The 22,199-nt window shown below is 44.7% G+C and overlaps 1 protein-coding gene across 2 annotated transcripts in view; it reads right to left on the reverse strand.

The window, feature by feature from the left end:
- thbs4a (thrombospondin 4a) overlaps positions 1 to 22,199 on the reverse strand; it is a 112,736-nt gene that overhangs the window by 17,162 nt on the left and 73,375 nt on the right. For both annotated transcript variants that reach the window (XM_078563238.1, XM_078563246.1), the window contains exons 12-15: positions 20,819 to 20,926; positions 10,058 to 10,217; positions 5,312 to 5,430; positions 2,482 to 2,534 (exon numbers count right to left, since the gene is read on the reverse strand). In XM_078563238.1, coding sequence (XP_078419364.1) covers positions 2,482 to 2,534; positions 5,312 to 5,430; positions 10,058 to 10,217; positions 20,819 to 20,926 — 440 coding nt within the window. The remainder of the gene's footprint in view (positions 1 to 2,481; positions 2,535 to 5,311; positions 5,431 to 10,057; positions 10,218 to 20,818; positions 20,927 to 22,199) is intronic.

Below are 22,199 nucleotides of genomic sequence, written 5' to 3' on the forward strand. Positions count from 1 at the left end.
ATTAGCAGTTACATTTATATTACTGAATGTAAACTATAGGTCCAGCTCTCAAACTCACACACACACAGGTGCACACATACTTATTCATGCACACCTAGTGAAGGCCTTGGGTTATTAGGTTATGTACAGAACATCACCAGATATCAATGGAAGTGTCCACACATGTGAAAATTCAACTTTCCCCCATTTGTAAGTTTACATGTGTTGAAATGTTAAGCAAGATTTGTCAACAAATGTCAAACTTTCCACTTCCTTTAAGGAAATTATATGAGGAATGCAATATATTACTGCTGCCGCTGTGGTTTTAAAGGTTATCTCATGCTCATTGACCCATGTGTGCTTTGACCATGGGTAAGTCAGACAAAATATTTGCATGGGCTGATCGTTAATCAAACCCATTGATATTTGAGTGTACTTCACAGGAATAATTTTCCACCTCCTGATGGGAAGAATTGCCCACTACAAGTCCGTATCTCAAATTTGGGTGTGCACCGTATGTGATTTTCCTGTAGCCAGATTTCCAATGTGCAGCCTTGGTAGCAGAACCACCCCAACCAAGAGCTCAGTCCAAAAAAGATTCCTGCGAAGTAAGGTGCCCTCAAACGTCAATGGAATTAGGTCAAAATGGACCCAAGAGGATATTCTTCTAACAGCTGACTAAGTGCCTGTTTCAAACCAAGGAAGAAAGGTTTAAGAGGCTATATCCAGATTCTGAAGTCAGTACGAATGGGGTCAAGCCTCTGCATCGACTTCTAAAGACAGCCTGACAAAAAGGATGCTCACAAAAATCACCAACTGGACAGCAGCTTAGCAGTTGCTTAGGCCGTGACTATCCATGGGTATTTCCCAACCTCCTTCCGTAACTTTGGAAGAGCAGCGGAACTCCTAGGGAAATGATGTAAACTGTCATTTCCACCCAACTGCACTGTTTAGAGGCTCCACCTGCTGAAGTGACGGCAGGATGTTGAGGCAATCCCAATGTATTCCAGGACTGCATGCCTTTTCTTGCAATCATTTCCCAGGCAAATGTGCTTCAGTAGCAGTTGATGTCGTGGCAGAAAATTGGGTTTAAATTTCCGACATTTCCATAAATGGAACAGGTAGTGAATAACCAACACCTAGTCAGAAAACATCTCAAAAGCGTGTAAAGGCTGCAAATAGCTCCCTGTTGGTGATCTTGACATTCAAATAGTGAAAATAATCTCCAGAAAGAATGAGACATTCTTCGGATGTTTATCTGAGTCAGCACAGCCTTCTAGCATTTTGATAAAGTACTTGCGTGCTTGTAGTAGTCACCCCTCATTAAATGCCACTTGGAAGTGAGGCAATGCCTTACGCTGAAGCGGGTTTAAACGCTGTCAGGCTGTTTAAACCCAAACAAAGTGGGTTGTTAATGCAGTTTACTGAGGTACCTATAGTGCAGCACACAATGTTAGGATGTAAGCTCTTACTGCTCACGCATTCAGATTTCAGCAAGGGCCATTAGGGATTGGCTCAGACTTTGATCAAAAATACTGCACCTCCAGTAATTATTACGTTATCTTTGTTAGAAAGCAGGAAATAGCTAATGATACGCTAATTAGATGACTCTGAAGCATATTCTAATGGATGGTTAGAGACCTTCGCTGCCAGAAGCTTATAGACTCATTATTCTCACTCAAAAAGAGTACAGTGTGTGACACAGCAGATTGAAAAAAAAAGGGCTAACTAACCAAAGGGAGGTAAGGCCGATAGAAGCTAGGCAGGCAGGCAGTTAACATGGCCCGTGGAACTTACCGCATTGATCTTTTTTTTAAAGTTAATTCTTTCATGAGGTGTGGACATCGCTGGCAAGGTCAGCATTTGTTGCCCATCCCTAATTGCCCCTGAAATGAGTAGCTTGCTAGGCCATTTTAGAGGGCAGTTAAGAGTCAACCACATTACATATGAACATATGAATTAGGAGCAGGAATAGGCCACTCAGCCCCTCGAGCCTGCTCTGCCATTCAATAAGATCATGGTTGATCTGACTTTAACCTCAACTCCACATTCCTGCCTGCCCCCAATAACCTTTCACCCCCTTGCTTTCAGGAATCTATCTAGCACTGCCTTAAAAATATTGAAAGATTCTACACCAGACCAGGTAGTGGTGGCAGATTTCCTACACTAAAGGACATTAGGACCCTCCAATGCGTCTGATCTTAACCTCTTTTTCTTTAAAAATTCAACATTAAAGTTTAAACATTGAAGTTTGGAATTAGATGTAATTGACATCTTTTTTATTGTAATTGCTAAGTGTCTTTTAGAGATTATTGCATTGAAAGAATTGCGAGTGCAGCTTGCATGTATGTTACAGTGTTTTAGCAAACATTTAATGGTTCCTTAACCCCTCCTCAGCTATAAGTTAATGCCTCCTTTTAAATAGCACAGGGAAGACTGTCCCTTTTCTTACCAAGGAGAGACAGTACACTTCAGAGATATCTGACCATTGTAACAAGTTACCTGTCTTGATTTGTGTCACAGGAATCTCCAACAAGATCATTATCGATGTCTGACTATAAACAGAAAGAAACATTGAGTGTTATGGGAAAAGGAAACAGGTCACAAAACACTGCACAAATAAACAAGATTGGCCTGCACAGAAATACATGTAGCACCCTGCACAAATCGATATAGATTGCAGTTCGAAAAAGTGATTCACAGGTGCAAATCACACTTAGAAGAATAAAGACATTTTTTTTGTAGGGACTGAGCAAGAAATTTCAGGATTCTGCCAGCATAGCAAGAGGATCATTTTGCTCTGTCATTGGGAACAAGAATCTTAAAATAAAAGTAACCAGATTTTCACCAAAATATTTCCACCACCTTCTCAAGGGCAACTAGGCATGGGCAATAAATGTTGGCCCAGCCAGTGAAGCCCACATCCCGTAAATGAATAAAAACAAACTTCTCTCTTTAATGTAAGTCAACAGGAAACACATTTACCAAAATAAGATTTACTGATAATGATCTACAGATGTTGAGACATGTCACTTGCACTGAGGGAATTATTCCCTACTAGTCAAAACATGCTTATATTATTGTCGGAAAGAGAACCAATAGCTAGACAAGTTATACATTTTATTATGTTGTATTGCAGTCTTTACAACTGGGTGACTTGAGTTTCAGATCCCTAAATCTGTTATTTATTTAGAAATAATTTTAATAATCATTGACAGAGATTATGTTTGAACATTGTATTTACAGAGAATTTTTTCAGAGCAATTTTTCGATAATTTTTTGGGATTATCAAGCCAAATAGCTTGTTGGTACTTCCTTATTTCACCCACTCAGCATCAAGCATTTTTACCTCAGGTACGGGACAGGGAAAAACCATTTACTTCATAAATTGAGTTCTAGTAGAGGGACACCAAAAGACCATTCTATTCTGTATATATTATCAACCAGGTCTGGGCAACATTCAGGCTTGGTTTGATAAGTGGCAACTAACATTCGTGCCACACAAGTGTCAGGCAATGACCATCTCCAACAAAAGAGAATCTAACCATCTCCCCTTGACATTCAATGGCATTACCATCGCTGAATCACCCACTATCAACGTCCTGGGGGTTACCATTGACCAGAAACTGAACTGGACTAGCCATATAAATACCATGGCAACAAGAACAAGTCAGAGGCTGGGAATTCTGTGGTGAGTAACTCACCACCTGACTCCCTGAAGCCTGTCCACCATCTACAAGACACAAGTCAGGAGTTTGATGGAATACTCTCCACTTGCCTGGATGGGTGCAGCTCTAACAACACTCAAGAAGCTTGACACCATCCAGGACAAAGCAGCCTGCTTGATTGGCACCACATCCACAAACATTCACTCCCTCCACCACTGATGCACAGTAGCAGCAGTGTGTACCATTTACAAGATGCACTGCAGGAATTCACCAAGGCTCCTTGGACTGCACCTTACAAACCCATGACCACTACCATCTAGAAGGACAGGGGCAGCAGATAGATGGGTACACCACCACCTGGAAGTTCTCCTCCAAGCTACACACCATCCTGACTTGGAACTATATCGCCGTTCCTCCACTGTCGCTGGGTCAAAATCCTAGAGCTCTCATCCTAATGGCATTATGGGTCTGTCTACACAACATGGACTCCAGCAGTTTCAAGGTGGCAGCTCACCACCACCTTCTCAGGGCAATTAGGGGTGGGCAATAACTGCTGGCCTAGCCAGCGATGCCAACATCCTGTGAATGAATGAAAAAAGCGCCCTTTGGAGGCAAATTGATATGATGGAGCAAATTGTCCTGCTTAATGGGTGAGTTAAGATGCTGTATAGTCTTCAAAAAGAGATTTCATCAGAAAAGAAATGACGAAGGACTTGCTTTTACTGAATTCACCATTGTCAGGATGCAGTTAAGACCAGTGCTACCAGGAGTTTATGATTAAAAGTATTTTTTGGTAGTATTTCACTGATTTCTACTGCCCTAAAAAGGATGAAGCATTGCGTGACAGAGAAATGCAGAGCAAATATGATAAGATGACAATATTTTAACAGGCCCTACCCAGCAGCCCCCTTTACTTCCAGGTGAAAAAGATAGCTGGAATTTGAACTCATCGATGTCATGGCTCAATCATATAGATGAGGAGATGTCATTGTCAAGATAAATTACGTAATACAATTCTAAGAAGGCCTAGATGGCTGAAGGTACAGCCACCCCAGTGGGCCGAAGGAACAACAGAGCGGTCTTAGAGGGTTGTAAGGCTGGAGAAGGTTACCGAGTCAGGAAGGGACAAGACCATGAAGCGATTTGAACGTGAAGGTGAGAATTTCCAACTTGAAAAATTGGGGTACCAATGTAGGTCAGTATGGCACAGGGGTCACAGTTGAGTGAGGCTTGGTGTAGAATACGACAAAGGCAGCAGAGTTTTGGATGAGCTGAAGTTTACGAAGGGGGTAGGTTTTGGTGGGGTGACCAGAAGACCATTGGAATAATCAAGGCTGGAAGTGATGTGACATGTTTAGCAGCAGAGTAGAGGGAGTTTGTTTTGCCTTGAGCTGAGTTGACAGTGCTTAATGTTGAACCTGGAACCTGAAATGAGAAGCATTCCATTCCTCTGTGCTAACACCCTTCACTTTTGTTGAGTACAATTTGTTTCAGCAGAATGTGCTGGCAATTTAATTAATGAAGCATGCAAAATAAAAATAGAAACTGTTGCAGCACGCCTACTCTGAACACTGCTACAGGGTACAATCTGCTAAAGGTGTAATTCAGCATGTAAAAAAATGTTATCCTTCACACAGGATAATGACAAGCCTGCTTGCTCAGACCTGGTTAGGGTTGATGACATCAGGACAGCTATCACAAGCATCACCGACACCGTCACTATCTCTGTCCTTCTGGTCAACATTGGGAACTCTTTGACAGTTGTCCAAGAAATTTTTGATCCCTGCAGAGAGACGCAGAAAGCATACGTCAACTAAACTGTTTAACCTGAATGTTTAGGTTGGATAACAAAAACTTAGTGCAGAATAGGTTACATATTTCGGAAGATGACAGCACTGGATAAAAATGGAAAATAAAATGTAAAGACTGTTAAAGAAACAGAAATAAGCATCGAGAAAAAATGTAATATTGACAGCAATGCATATAGGGAGAAAAATGGTCTATACACATATTCTGGCAAAGCTATTGAAATAGCTAATGACGTACGAGCCCTATTAGAGTCAATCATCAACCAGTCACTGCAACAATCAAATAAACAAATACAGCGTTAAACTATGCAGCCAGAAACTACTACAGTGCAACTCAGAGGAAGTGATGCTCAAAGATGTCTAGTGTCCTGGTGAGACCACAGTGGAAAATCTTGTTAGTGTAGAGTCGTTTCGAAGCAGAGATATGGGGCTGAATAATATGGTCGCTCACCAATGGCGGGTTCCGGACCCAGAGGTTGGCGGCATTCTGACTTCTGGGCCCGCCGCCACTGCACGCCCAATAATACGCTAATTGCCGAGAACTAACGGCAAGCGGCTTACAGACCGCCATCCCGCCCAAAGAGTGCTGGAGGGCATGATGTCCAGTCTTGGAAGCTGCAGGCACCTGGAACAAGGTAATGGCCAGCATTTTAAAGGGCTCCCTGGCACTTGACAGTGTCAGGTGACACATCAGATAATCAATCGAGTGCATCTGCCATACATAGGGCAGGATTTTGAGGTGGTCGGGTGGGTGTGGTGGGCAGGCCCGGGAGCGGCTGGGCAATGGCCCGCAATTGGCCCCTGGCCGCAATTTCATGCTGGTTGGCCAATTAACAGCCAGCCAGTATGAAACGCGTGCTGAAAGTCTCAGTGCTGCCGGGGTGGGGGTGGGAGGAGGGCGAGCGCTGAAGTCAGCGCGGGCACAGGGGAGCACGCAATGAAAGCTCCCTGAAGACTGGGAACTGCCTCAGGGAGCTGAAGAATTTTAAACCCTTAAATAAAGACTTTAAAATCCCGGAAGAAATTTCCACCCATAAGAATCACTCACCCAAACATGTTGTTGATAAAAATTTTGCCCAAACATTTTTATTTTTAAAAATTAATATCGGAAACCTCATCCCACCCTTGGATGAGGGTTCCTCAAAAATCCAAAGGCCGCCTGGCTGATTCACTTGCCCGCCAACCGTAACATTGGACAGGCAGCGAAAAATAGCGGTTAATTAATTGATTAATTGATTAATGGCCTTAACAGACCTTTTAATTGTCGGTGGGCGCGCCGCCAACTCTCACGCTTGCCCGCCAACCGAAATTTCGCGCGCTATTTCATGCTCGGTTGTGTCAGAAAATCCTGTCCCTCATGAAGATTTGTGCATCTTCCAGTCTGGACAGTTAAGTCAATTTACATTTTAGCTAAAATAAAATGAAAATACTGCAGACGCTGCAAATCTGAAATAGAAACAGAAAATGTTGGAAAAACTCAGCAGGTCTGGCGGCATCCGTGGGGAGAAAAACAGGGTTAATGTTTCGAATCCGTATGAGTCTTCTTCAGAGCTGCATAAATGTGGTGGGTTTTATACTTTTTAAGAGGGGGTGGAGCAGGCGGAGCAGAATAGAAGTCTATCATTACCACTCCCTTTGCCTTGTGTCCATGACACCTTTGTCAAATCTCTCCTGAGCTCCCACCTATCCCTGACCTTCTATCCTGCTCCACATGCTCCATTCCCTCTCCTCAACAATATAAAACCCATCATATTTCTGCCTCTCTACAGCTCTGTTTCTCTGTCCACAGATGCTGCCAGGCTTGCTTTGTATTTCCCAGCATTTTCTGTTTTTATTTTAAATTTTAGCTAATCTCTGCCAACCGTGTCAAACTTCATAGGTGGCAAAAGTTTTAAAATCCTGCAAGTCTCCCACATTTTGGCATTGAGGAATTGTACATTCATTATATATTGCCGTGATTAGATGTCTGTATCATCAGAGGGAGGGGAGAAGTGTTGTAGAAGGGGCAAAGCTGCCTCCAGATTCAGTAAAGCCACCCTTGCTGCCCTCCTGCATGCAATTCATGTTGACGTCACCAGCTCATGCCGCGCACTGGGAAGCGGAGGAAGCCCAGGCTGACTCATGCTGTGTGGGAGGAGGTGGCCAACGAGGTTAACAGTGTTGAGGTGGTGGGGGAGGGCTTAGTCCCAGCGCCACAAAAGACTCAATGACCTCATGAGGCCACTTGCAGGAGGCTAGATCTCTGCCTGTAGGCCCTTGGGCTGGCATAAGTTTGTCTGCCGCTCCGCTGAGGGTTCCTGGGTTCCTCCTGACCCTCGAGGTCTGGCGCTGCTCTGTCCCCTTCCTGAGGAATCACAGCATCCGGAGCCTCCCTGTGTTATCTTCTTCCTCTCACCCTTCTCCTTCTTCTAATCCCTCTCTCCTCCTCGCTGGAGGTTGTGTTTCAAACTGAGACACCAATCCCCATCTGTCTCAAACACGTTTCACCCCTCACCCCTGGGCAATGGGCAGGAAAATAAATCATCAGAAGAACCCTCTGAATCAGGGGAGAGTTCTCCTCGTGAAAAATATCCAAAAGGTTCCTCTGTCTACTCAAATGTGTTGTCCCGGCAGTTAATTGAGTTTAAACTGTAGCTGTTTTAAAACCCGCCCAGACAAGTTTGTCCTAAAAAAAAATTATTCCTCGCCTGCTGTAAATCTGGGTGGTGGTGGGTGGGTGGAGGGGGTGGCTGTAAAACTTTTCAGGTGGCCCTCCCACCAGGCTCCCACCTGCTCAACCTCTCTGCAGTGCAGACAGGTGAGGCCTAGGAGGGGTGGGGGGGTTGGGAGGGATGGGGGGATGTGGGGGGGTGGGGGGGCGGGGGGGCCGGTGGGGGGTGGGGGGGGAACCGGGGGTGGTGGGGGGGTGCGGCGGGGCCTCCATCAGCAGCCTCCTTTTAACATCAGACACCCCCTCACAAAATGTCTGGCCCTGCAGGTGCTCCCTCCCCCCATTAGCTTTTCCACCAACACCCCAACCCTGCCCCCCGGGCCTCACCTCACCTCACCTCCCCTCTCCTTCCCATCCTGAGACTCCCATAGTTATCTGGTCCTGTATTCCTGGGACTTTATTCTCTGGAGACTGCTTGTAGTCCCTGTCCTGTCCACTGCAGCTTCTGGCGCTGCAGGCACTAGAGAGCTGCCACCAATCAGATTGATGGGCAGCTCTCTGAGGCGGGGCTTCCTTCCGAGTGAGGGGTGAAAGCCCCGCCTCCAGCCAATTAACACTGGTTGGAACATTAAATGACAGTGGGGCAGGTAGTATCGGCGGGGATATGTTTGCCCCCAATTCCTCGGATGGCTGGAAGGGAAATTCGCCATCCTAAAAATCCTGGCTATTGTGTCCAGACAAAAGAGAGGCATTCGAACACAAGATGCAGCTCAGAGAAGAGCCAATGAGTCGGTTCCCTATGTCAGAGCTAGGAGGATAGTCTGAAAACCATAAGCTTTTCAGTCTTGTGATGGAGATGACAGAGAGGTGATCTTATTGAGGTGTATTAAACAGCAATTTTACAGAACAGATCAATGAGGAAAATTACTTCAAACTAAGTTTCAAGAATTGGACAAGGGGATGCAGGTTTAAACTAGTGAAAGACAAATTTAGGGCTGAGATGAGGAAATTCTTAATGCAAATGGGCTTCCCGGGAGAGTGATGTGGGCAGGAGAGGGGGTGGGGATAATTCTAACTCCATGCACCAAGCATCAGGAATGGGGCATGGGTCTTTAAGTGCCTTGTTTTCTGTGGAATCCTGGTCACTGCACAGTCCCAAGTTAAAAAACAGTCAAGGGCCTGTTACATCAATGAGACGCTTATCAGATTTTAACTTGGGCCAGAGCAGAGATGTTGTCATGACTTTTCTGCCAGAATGAAGCAAGTCAGAAGCTGTTGTGAGGATGAAGTGACCCTCCAAGCTAAGTTAAAATTGTTCCTTTCTATGACCAGGAGGAGTAAGATTGCAGCCAATCCTCTGGCCCAATTCCCCCTCCATTTCCCTCAACGAGCCCGTCTTGAAAAGCTCTCCACACGAGCTTGCTGCCTGACAGCAAGTTATCCTTGGTTACCGCACGGCAAGCCTCCAGCTGTCCAAAACATCTGCTCCTGGCAGCCAGCCAGCTGTTGCTTTCCACCTGTTTCAGTCAGGCAGCTGACTGTCGACATGCAGATAAGGCCCGAGAGTTAAAAGACCCTGGGCCTAAAATCTGGGCCAGTGAGTGCGTTTTGCACTCACTCTACTCCAAGCTGCTTGAAACACAGACAGGATTAAAATTCACCTCCCTGAAGTTCTTCAAGAAAGAAACGTGTGTGTCAATAGGAGATCTCAGGTGGGATGAAGTTAATTCCTCCTCCTAATTCCTCACTGGCTCTTTCATTAGACACAGTGATCTCCATGGTCTTGTGATAGGGAAACCGAGAGCACCTAAGTTTTTGTTTGGTAGGAAATTGAACAATTAGGGTTTAACCTAAGGAGCTTCAATGTCAGGAGAATGGATAAACAAGCAGACATTTGAACAAGTTGCACAGCTGTGATGTGTTAGAGCTTTCTGCTCGAGATTAATACTTACCATCTCCATCCATATCATCATCACAGGCATCACCTTTCCCATCACTATCTGTGTCACTCTGGTCGTTGTTAATTGATATTCGACAGTTGTCACAGGCGTCTCCATAGTTATCTTCATCAGTATTCAGCTGATTGACATTTCGAACCAGCACACAGTTATCCTGAAAAGAGAAAGTTTGTGCTGTTGTGGAATCACAAAACGTTATGACACAGAAATGTTACAGTCCGCCTCTCTTAACCTTCCTCATAACCTGCGGCTGAACTTGTGCAGACTTCAGTTCATGTCTCATCTTCAAATATTTGTAAATGCAGATGCAAGGAAAATCAACCAGCCACAGACAATTGGACAATTAAAACGGCCTGGTTGGAATCTGTTTGCAATGGACAGCAAGATATAACTGTCTCAAAGCTGGCTGTATATAAGTTTTTTCAGCTCACTTCACTCCATGAATTTCAAAAAATAAAATATTTTAGGAGTACTTAGAGGGTAGAGAAATTGGATACAATAAAAAAATAAAGAGGAGGTAAAAGTTTGGCAGCGCTAAGAGTAATAATGTTACCCAGACTGGATGGGATGCATCCCAGGTTGTTGAGGGAAGTATGGGTAGAGTAAGCAGTGGCCTTGGTCACTAAATTCCAATGCTTCCTGGAAATGGGAGTGATGCTAAAGGACTGATGGCTTGCAATTATTATGCCCCTATTTTTAATAAAGGGAGTCTATGGGAAATAATTGGCAGTTGCAGCATAGATTTGAAATTGGCCAATTAGAGACGGAAATCAGACAATAGTGGTGCATGGTTGTTTTTGAGTGAAGGGAAGTGTACATGAAGTATACTGGAAGAGGTTGGTATTAGAACCACAGCTCTTTTTAATATGACCTGGATTTGGGTATCCAGGGCAAAATTCCAAAGGCTGCAGGTGACACAAAATGCAGCAAACTAACAGACTTCAGGACAGCACAGACAGATCGGTGAAATGGGAAGACACATGGAAGATGAAATTGAATGCACTGAAGTGTGAGGTTATGCCTTTTGGGAGGAAGATTGAGAAAAGGCAATAAAAAATAAAGGGTACAATTTTAAAGGGAGCGCAGAAATAGTGACCTGGTGGGTTAGGTACATAAATCTTTGACTGGGTGGCAGGTAAGTTGATAAATGTTGTTAAATAGCTTATGAGGTCACTGGCTTTATAAATTGTGGTATGGGATGAATTTAAACTCCCAAAAATGGGTGGGTTGGGGTTGGGGGCAGATATTAAAATTTGAAAAAGGTTCCAACAGGACCCCAATCTGCGTCCAACCCTCCCACATCCAGTTTTAATAGAAGCAGGACAAGGGGCCAATCTGCTCCCAGGGGGCAGGCTTGCATTTAAACATTTTGATAAGACTGGTGGCCTCTGATTGAATCTGCTTTGCACGTTTAATCAAGGCCAGCCGGTTTCCCAGGCCCCAGGATAGCTGGCACCGCAGGGGAGTCGAGGACAGTTTCTAGGAGAATGTAAGTGCCTTTACAGCACTTCTTGTGGGCCAGAAGCAAGCTCAGACATTACAGTTTCCTGTCTGTTTCCTGTCCCGCCTGCGTAACCTACTTCTTCAAGATCCGAGCCTTAGAGTACAAAAATAAGGTTATCATGCCAAACTTTTATAAATCACTGGCTAGGATGCAGGTGGAGTATTGTGCCCGATTCTGGCCATATAACATTAAGAAGAATGCCAAAGCCTTGGAGACACAGCAGAGGAGGTGGCTGGAATGATACCCGGGATGAGGAGCTTCAGCTATGTGAAGAGGCTAAGAAGCTGGGATTGTTCTCCTTAGACCAAAGAAGAATAAGGGGCAATTGAATGGATGGGCCAAAAGGCTTACTCCTATGTTGTATTATTCTGTGATTCTATGATTAACATTGCACATTATTTTAAAAAAAACAAACCTTAAATAATTGTATATCTTATTTACCTTTCAAAGTTCCATCAATTATAACATCTAATTGTGAATTAGTCATTGGGAAAATGAAAGCTCATGGCTTGGGGGTGGGCAGCACAGTGGTTAGCACTGCTGCCTCACAGCTCCAGCAACCCAGGTTCAATCCTGACCTCAGGTGTCTGTCTGACTAGAGTTTGCACATTCTCCCCATGTCTGTGTGGGTTTCTGCCAGGTGCTCCAGTTTCCTCCCACCATCCAAAGATGTGCTGGTTAGGTGGATTGGCTAGAGTAAATTGTCCCTTTGAGTGTGTGCCCTGTGATGGACTGGCATCCCATCCTGGGTCTACCCCACCTAGCACCCATTGCCTGATAAGACAGGCTCCAACTCCCCACAACCCTACTTTGGATGAAGTAGTTCTGAAAAAGTGAGTGAGGGTGTAGGGCTTAACATATTGGTGTGGATAGAGGATTGGCTAGCTAACAGGAAACAGAGAGTAGCCATAAATGGGTCTTTTTTGGCTGGTAGGATGTGATGAGTGGTGTGCCACAGGGATCGGTGCTTTTATAATTTATATAAATGACTTGTATGAAGGGACAGGTAGTACGGTTGCTACAAAGGTGGGAAGGAAAGTACATTGTGAAGAGGACTTAAGGAGACTACAAAGTGACATAGGTAGGTTAAGTGAGTGGGCAAAGTTCTGGCAAATGGAGTATAATGTGGGCAAATGTGAAATTGTCCATTTTGGCAGGAAGAATAAAAAAGAAGCTTATTATCTAAATGGTGAGGGATTGCAGAGCTCTGAGATTCAGAGGGATCTGGGTGTCCTAGTGCGTGAATCAGAAAAGGCTAGTATGCAGGTACAGCAAGTAATTAGGAAAGCTAATAGAATGTTATCATTTATTGTGAGGGGAATTGATTACAAAAGTAAGGAGATTATGCTTCAGTTGTACAGGGCACAGGTGAGACCACATCTGGGTACTGCGTACGGTATTGATCTCCTTATTTATGGAAGGGTGTAAATGCATTAGAAGCAATTCTAAGAAGGCTTAGTAGACTAATACCAGGAATGGGCAGGTTGCCTGATGAGGGAAGGTTGGACAGGTTAGTCTTGTATTCACTAAAGTTTAGAAGAGTAAGAGGTGACTTGACCTTTAAGATCCTGAGGCGTCTTGACAGAGTGGTTGTGGAGAGGATGTTTCCTCTTGTGGGAAAATCTAGAACTAGGGGTTCCTTTCTAAAAATAAGGGGTCACTCTTTTAAGACAGTGATGAGGAGAATTTTTTTCTCTCAGAGGGTTGTGAATCTTTGGAACTCTTTTCGTCAAAAGGCAGTGGAAACATGGGGCAGAATCTTCCCAGATTTGCATTAAGTGCGGTAGCGGGTGGGAAACCGATGTTTTACCCGCCAGCTGCAATGGCGGCTTTTCACGCCGTATTGTCCCAATGCATTCCCGGGATACAATCCATTTCCATGGTGAGCAGGCTCTGATTCACCTCCCACACTGTCGCCTCGCCGCTTCATCATGCCAGGCACCACGTTTAAAGTATAGCCGCACTCACTGTTTCCAGCCCAGGACTGCAGCAAATAAGATATGGCCCCGAAAGACAAGAAGGCTGCAGCCCTCAAGCACCTTTTGGACACCATGGAGGCCTGCTGTAATATCCACACCCCCACTCTGGCTTCAGGAGGGGCAGCTACATCACCACTCTGGCTTGGTAGGCGGTGGCAGTAGTGGGCAGTGCCAATGTTGCAAAGAAGAGATTGGTCATCCAATGCAGATAGAGGATGAATGATCTCATCCATGCAGCCAGGATATGGCAACAATCTCATCACTCTAAACTCACACTCACAAGCCCATCACACATTCACTGGCATCTCACTCACTGCCAGCTCAAGGGACATCACCACCCATTCTCACACACATACCCTCACATATCTATCTGGCTTCATCTCCTGTGGAAACTGCCTCCTCAGGCATCACCATTTTGAGGCCACTTGCACAAATCAACATGTGCCCCCCCACACACACCCTGGGATACCCTCCTTCCCCAGTATGGCCCTGGTCCTGTAGCCTCTTCCCTTGCCTGAGGCCACTTCTCCCGCTTCCCCAAGCAAGACCTCACCCTGCAGTCATTGAAAAGCCACCTACATATGGCTGATGTGGTAGGTAGAGACCTACCCGTGATTTCCCCTAAAAGTGATGTGGTGCTGTCTGTGAAAATCCTGGTGCTGATGACTGCGAGTGCTGCCTAAAGCAAGGTTCGCAAACAAACCTTCAAGTCCCGAGCGAAATGCAGCCCACCAGGTGCACGTCGCCTTTGTGCTGTTGTGAAACACATCGGCATGTTTTTCTGTTGACATGGGTGGACAATCCAGCGGGTGGAATGAGCCCAGCGGGCTGGCCTCATAACGATATGCTGATATATTACAGTGAGGTTCCTGATGGCGAGAAACGGGGCCCACCATCAATGGGCTGAGCAAATGATCGCAAGCTGGTGTCACGACGTCGTGAAACCGATTTTTGGCCTTCTTGCCATATTGTCTGCTCACGCCACCGAACGCGCCTGACGTCAGCGGGCACAGAAAATCCTGGCTAAGGTCTTTGAAAATCTTTAGGGCAGAGCTAGATAGATTCTTGATTAAGAGGGGGTGAAAGGTTGTCAGGGGTAGGCGGGAGGTTACAATCAGATCAGCCATGATCTTATTGAAAGGCGGGACAGGCTTGTAGGGCTGAGTGCTCCTAGTTCGTACGTTAGTATGTTCATGGATAGGAATAGCTAATAAAACCCACGTTTTAACGATGGTAGGTTTAAGATTATAGGTAGCTATGTTTATGTAGATAGGTATAGGCTGTAGTACTTGCAGAATTAAATCTGAATACATGTCTGGGCATAGTCTGGTTAAGAGAGTAAGGTTTTCATTTAAATTCTTTAGTCTATTGACAGTGATTTGGAGATGCTTAATGGCTGAAAATATACATTTTGCCAGCACAATGACAAAGGAGGAATGAATAGCCCAGTTGGAAAACATGAGCTGCAAGAAACAAAAACCTCTCTTGCAATTATTTGAAAATGACCAGTTCATTCCTTATGGGCAGTGTATTTGCTAAAAAGTATATAAATTAAGATGTTGAATTGTGTCCAGAGTACCTTCCAGGTGTTCTCAGCACTGCTCCTCAATCCACATTCATGTTTTCAAATCCCTCCACGGCCTTGCTCCTCCCTATTTCTGCAATCGCTTCCAACCCTACAGTCCCGCAAGATCTCTTGTGCTCCTCCAACTCTTGACTATTGTACGAATCCAAGTTTCATTTCTCTGCCACAGTTGCCTAGGCTTTAAGATCTGAAATTCCGTCCTTAAATTTCTCCACCTTTCTCTCTTCCTGATCTTAAAAACCTGCCTCTTTGAATTGTCATTTGGCCACCTGTCCTCATGTCTCTTTACCAGGCTCAGCGTCAAATTTTGTTTGCTAGCTCTCCTTTTGGACGTTTTACTGCATTATATAAGTGCACGTTGCAGTTGTTGAATTACGAGCAGGTGTGAATAGCTGAGCACCCCCCTTCACCCCCTCCCCACCGTCCCCCCGCACTCTGGTTTCTGTAAAAAAGCCAGAGTAAGGTTAAGCTATTGCCGTTTCTATGGCAACACATTGGTAAATGGGAAACTGTATGAAAATAGGCAATGGGTAAAGGCAGAGTGTAACAGGCTTTTAGTCGAGCTCTGTCTGCACATAATTTATGATTTAATTTAATTTATTTAAAGAAAAACCCAGTTTAGATAAAATGTCCAATAAAATAGAAGCATTAATTATTGGATTAATGCGCCATCTAATAGGAAAGATTGGGAGTAAATTACTGATTATTCTTTATAATAGTCCTCTTTAAATCAACTGTACAGCCTTAGAGCTACTGGACAAATTCTATCAATTTCACCCTGGGGTCATATATCTGATTTGAGCTTCTCGCTCATAAGCTTCAGGCTAGTTTTCCCATCGACATGTTTCAGACTGACTTGACTATCCATATACCCTGTCCACCAGCAAACCCAGAAACTACACAGCCTAGGCTACGTGGAGCACTTTCAGGTTGGCAAACTACTGGCTGAGATTCACATGACCGAAGGTTGAACTTGACGAAATTTGTTCCAGTAGCTATCATTGCATGATGTGAATGCCCAACAGATTGATTCCGTTCAGGCAGCACGATCGCACGAATGCATTCTGTTTTCTGCAATTCTCCAATTCACACCCATTCTTTTATATCAGCCAATGCCATAAATAAAGCTTTTACTTCCTCTGTTGTTCCTATCCAGATGCTTATAATCCACGTCCATTTATTAAAATAGGACTTCACAGGCTCTGACAGAGAAGACTGTGATAAAAATGTGCAACGTTTACTCGAAAGTGAAGTAAACATCCTAACCATTCTAGAAACATCAGGCTGCAGAGGGAACACTAAAATTTCACAAATTTTCACTTGGTTGGGGGGGGGTCATGCGCAAAGCGTCACATGATTGAAACGCATATTGGGAATTTGACTGTGGAAGTTAATATATCCTGCAATGGGGTATTAAAAAAAATATATATATAAAAATATGTATTGTGCAACGAGATTTGATTAAGATAGCATTAATTAATTAATTGGTAGTTGTCCTAGGCCCAGCCATCTTCAGCTGCTTCACCAATGACCTTCCTTCCATCATAAGGTCAAAAGTGGTGTTGTTCGCTGATGATTGCACAATGTTCAGTACTAGTCGCGACCCCTCAAGTATTGTAGCAGTCCATGTCCAAATGCAGCAAGACCTGGACAATATCCAGGCTTAGGCTGACAAGTGGCAAATAGCATTCACGCCACACAAGTGTCAAGCAATGGCCATCTCCAGCAAGGGAGAATCTAACCATCGCCCCTTAACATTCAATGGCACTGCCACCACTGAATCCCCCATTATCATTGATCAGAAACTGAACTGGGTTAGCCATGTAAATACTGTGGCTACAAGAGCAGGTCAGAGGCTAGGAATCCTGTGGCGAGTAACTCGCCTCCTGACTCCCCAAAGCCTGTCCACCATCTACAAGGCACAAGTCAGGAGTGTGATGGAATACTCTCCGCTTGCCTGGATTAGTGCAGCTCCAACAAACTCAAGAAGCTTGACACTATCCAGGGCAATGCAGCCCACTTGATTGGCACCCCTTCCACAAACATTCACTCCCTCCACCACCGACGCACAGTATCAGCAGTGTTCACCATCTATAGGATGCACAGGAGAAGCTCCCAAGGCTTCTTAGGTAGCACCTTCCAAATCCATGACTATTATCATCTAGAAGGACAGGGCAACAGATACATGGGAACATCACCATTTGGAAGTTCCCCTCTAAGCCACTCACCATCCTGACATGGAAATATATCACTGTTGTTTCTCTGTCGCTGGGTCAGAATCCTGGAACTCCCTCCCTAAAAGTACTGCGGGTGTACCTACACCACAGGAGCTGCAGTGGTTTAAGAAGGCAGTTAACCACCATCTTCTCAAGAGCAATTAGGGATGGGCAATAGATGCTGGCCCAGCCATTGAAGCTGACATCCCATAAATGAATTTTAAAAATTACCTCATAGTGAAGGCATAGGTAGCAGCAATCATAATATGACTGAAATTTATATTCAATTTGAGGGAGAAAAGAGTGGGTCTAAGACTAGAATTTTGAACTTAAATAAGGGCATTTATGAGGGTATGAAAACATAGCTAGCTAAAGTGAACTGACAAATTAGGTTAAGGGAATAGGTCAATAGTGATGGATATTTAAGGGGATGTTTCAGAATAAACAGAGCAGGTACATTCAACGAGAAAGTAAAATTCCAAGGGGAGGACCGACCAAGTATGGTTAATTAAATAAAATTAAAGATAGTATCAAACTTAAAGGGCAGGATTTTGCCCTTGTTGGGGGCGCTCGGCGGGGGCGGGTGGGGACGGCTGGGAAGCCGCCCACTGCCGCAATTGGCTCCACGATTTCACACGGATAGGCCAATTAAGGCCCACTCTCCGTGGATCGCGAGCGGCAGCGCTGAGCACTGCCTGTGCGGGTGTGGGGAGGAGGGAGAGCTGGGCCTGGCGTGCACTTTGCACATGCGCGAGAAAGAGCGCTTCAATCTCCCTGAGGCACGGAGCTACCTCAGGGACTTTGAAGCGCTGTTTAAAAAAATAATGAAGAGAATAAAAAGTTAATAAAACATGTCCCCTCATGTGACTCTGTCACTTGAGCTGGGACATGTTTTTAATTCAAAAATAAAGTTTTTATTTAATGTTTATTTGCTTTAGGAAACCTCATCCCGCTTGTGGATGAGGTTTTCTAAAAAATGTAAAGGCCGCTTGGCCTTTTCACCTGCCCGCCAACATTAGGTTGGACAGGCAGTGTAAATTTTAATTTAATTAGATTGTTAATGACCTTAATAGGCCTTTTAATTATCAGCGGGCGCGCAGCAAACTCTGGCTCATGCCCAACATCATCGCACGTCATTTGACGCTTGGGCGTGTCAGGCACACACCCGCACACCAAGTGTAATATTCCGCCCAAAGAAAAAGCATATAATTGTGCAAGAACGGGTGTCAGGTCAGAAGATTGGACAGAATATAAAAAACAGCAAAGAATGACCAAAAGATTGATAAAGAAGGAAAAATGAGAGTACACGAGAAAGTTAACTAGAAATATAAAGACAGATAGTAGGAATTTCTATAGATATTTAAAAAGAAAAGAGCTAACAGAGTGAACTTTGGTCCTATGGAAAGTGAGTCTAGGGAATCAATAATGGAATATAAGGAGATGGCAGGTGAAAGGAACCTGTATTTTTGCATTGGTCTTCACTATAGAGGATACAAGTTACATCCCAGAAATTGCTGTAAATCAGGAAATGGATGAGAAGGAGAACCCAGGAAAATTATGATCACCAGGGGAGTGGTACTGAGAAAGTTGTTGGAGCTGTGGGCTGACAAGTCCCTGGGTCCTGATGGATTTCAACCTAGGGTCTTAAAAGAAGTGACTAGTGAGATAGTTGATGCTTTGGTTTTAATTTTTCAAAATTCCCTAGATCCGGGTTAGGTTCCATTAGATTGGAAAATAGCAAATGTAACTCCTTTATTCAAAAAGGGAGGGAGACAGAAACCAAGAAACTGCAGGCCAGTTAGCTCAACATCTGTCATGGGGGAAATGTTAGAAACTATTATTAAAGATGTTATGGCTGGGCGCTCGGGAAAACTCAGGGTAAACAGGCAGAGTCAACATGGTTTTGTGAAAAGGAAATCATGTTTAACCAATTTATTGGAGTTCTTTGAAGAAGTAACATATGCTGTGGATAAAAGGGAACCTGTGGATGTAATGTATTTAGAATTCCAGAAGGCTTTTAATAAGGATATTCACATCAAAGGTTATTGTGGAAAATAAAAGCTCATGGTGCAGGGGGTAACATATTGCATGGCTAGAAGATTGGCTAGCTAACAGGAAATAGAGAGTAGGCATAAATGGGTCTTTTTCTGGTTGGCAAGATATAACAAGTGGTGTGCCACAGATACCAGTGCTGGGGCCTCAATTTTTTACAATTTATATAAATGACTTGGATGAATGACTTCGCAGGCAGCAGCACATCACTTTTAGGGGGCAGGTCTCTACCTACCAGACCAGCTGTAAGGCGGAGGTGGCTTTTCAACAGGGCTAGGGCTTGCTTGGGGAAGGCAGAGAAGCAGCCTCAGGCAAGGGGAGAGGCTGCAGGACGAGGGCTGTACTGGGGAATGGGGGTATCCCAGTGTGTGTGTGGGGGGCACATGTTGATCTGTGCAAGTGGCCTCAAGATGGTGAGAGCCGAGGAGGCAGTCTCCAGAGGAGGTGAGGCTAGATGGAGATGTGAGGGTGTGTCTGAGAGTGTGAATGGTGATGTCCCTTGAGTTGACAGTGAGTGGGATGCCAGTGAATGTGTGATGGCATTGTGAGTGTGTAAGTTTAGAGTGATGAGATGGTTGCCTTACCCTGGTGGCATGGATGAGATCATTCATCCGTCTTCTGCACTGGATTGCCAAGCATTGACACTGACCACTTCTGTCACCTGCTCCCAAGCCAGAGTGGTGACACTGATGGGCCTCCTGCAGCCAGAACAGGGATAGAGGACATCACGGTGGGCCTCCACAGCATCCAGAAGGCATCCCTGGGATGCACCACTGAATTGGGGGGCCTGCACTCCTCTTGGCTTTTGGAGCCATATCTTCACCGGAGCCGTCCTGGGCTGCAAACATTGAGAAGTGTACGTGGCTGTGGTTTAATTATGGCGCCCTGCATGAGGAAGCAGTGAGGTAACAATGTGGCGGGCAAATAGAAGGCTGCCTGCCAGTGAGACAGCGTGTTTCCTGTGACTACAATAACCAATGAGGTGGGACGATATGGCATGAAAACCCGCCATTGCGGGCAGTGGGTAAAATGACTTTTTTCCCACCCACTACCTCACTTTGTGCAAGTCTGGGACGTTTCCACCCCTGGAATGGGGCTTCAACCCAGAGCTTCCTGCATAGAGGCAGGGAGACTATCACTGTACCACAAGCCCTCCACTTGGTGGTGGTGCAAAAGGCTTAAAGTATGGCTGGAGAGGACGCAAAGGCCAGGAACGGGAATTAACTTAGTAGGAATTAAGGAACAGTTCAGATTTACAAAAAACGGGTTGATTTGTTCACCTAAAACCCTATTGGTTAAAATATTCTATTGTTATAACTCCTTTGACAAGACTCCAAAGCTGCACATTGCTATCAGTGCCTCAACTAAACTGTTACAAACCAAAGAAAGAAATGTTGGTGTTATATTTTAAACACATGCCTGTCCATTGAAAATACCATCTCCATCTGCATCATCATCACAAGCATCACCTGCCCCATCACCATCAGCATCTTCTTGTCCGGAATTGGGAACAAACATGCAGTTATCCTGCAGAGCAAAAAGATTAAAGAAATTAAATTCAGTGTAATTATGCATTTATAAATCACTTGAAATTAATTTCAGCATCGAGGAGAAAGGACAAATAGATTGATCCAAACAATAGGACTGAAGACTAAAAAGTTTTCTAGTTCGTCCACAGTTCCCGGTACAGTACCGAGTCTATAAATTACCATCCAAACCCTGTTTCTGCTGCATTGTTTTTCGGACTCTAAAAAGTCACTGCTTGGGCTCAAAGAGTAGCACGGGATCTCCCCAGCTGGCGCCGCACTGGACTAGATTATTGATTCTACATTGTTTCCTATTAGATTCCAAAATCAAGAACATTATAAAGATTGAAATTATAAAGTCCCACTGCTAGTGTGGAGCTTTCGCTTGATGCAAACATGCGTTTCAGAAATGGCGAGAATAACGGAACTCAAATTCTTTAATCCGTACTTGCATCCAGTGAGACATGCAGCCAGCACCAAAGATTCACAATTTCAACCCTTGAATATCTCAGTCAGGAGATTTAATCAGGGTTATAGCTCTCCTCGATTGTGTTTCTCAGAGTGTTTCATACAAATACCCTCAAATGCGTGCTAGTACAGTTGATTTGGTATGATAGGCTGTCTAATACTGCTATCCTCAATTAGACATGCTAGAAAAGCACCTAATCCACAATTGGATGTTAGAGAAACTCCTAATCACGTGCATGACTGGGTGTTTCAAGAGAATACCATTAATTGTGTGTGTCAAGCATCTGGTTGCAAAGCAGATGAACGAAAGGCCACTGACCCATAACATTTGAACCCTGTCCCATTTTTTCTTCCCTGAATGTCAGGCGAGAACTGTTAGGAAGAGTGTCCGAGAAGGCTTTCTGTGTACCTCACTCAGATCGGAGGAGCTGAAAGGGACAGGCAACTTTTATTATCAGGTTCCCCTGTAGGTCTTCAGGGCTGGAGGCCATCTGGCTGCTGCTTTTGCTCAGTGGCTAGAAGGCTTTGCAGCTCATAGCCAATAGCCCCGCTGCAGACCTGCAGCAATGGATGAGCTTCTGCACCCATTTCCAGCCACAGAGTCCTGCTACAGCTTGTGCCCGGGGTAAATACACACAGGGGGGTCCAATCAGGTCAGAAATGGCACATTTAGGTGGGATCTACCTAGGTGCACAGTTGGGGGAAAGTCAGCCTTGCAATACTCAGTACTATATTGCCAAATACAACACTGGGTTATTTTTGAAGAGAAAAGCAACTGTTTTTGATTGCAAACTCCTACTTAATTT

This window comes from Cetorhinus maximus, chromosome 2 (genome assembly GCF_964194155.1).
Source record: "Cetorhinus maximus chromosome 2, sCetMax3.hap1.1, whole genome shotgun sequence".
NCBI classification, from domain to species: Eukaryota; Metazoa; Chordata; class Chondrichthyes; order Lamniformes; family Cetorhinidae; genus Cetorhinus; species Cetorhinus maximus.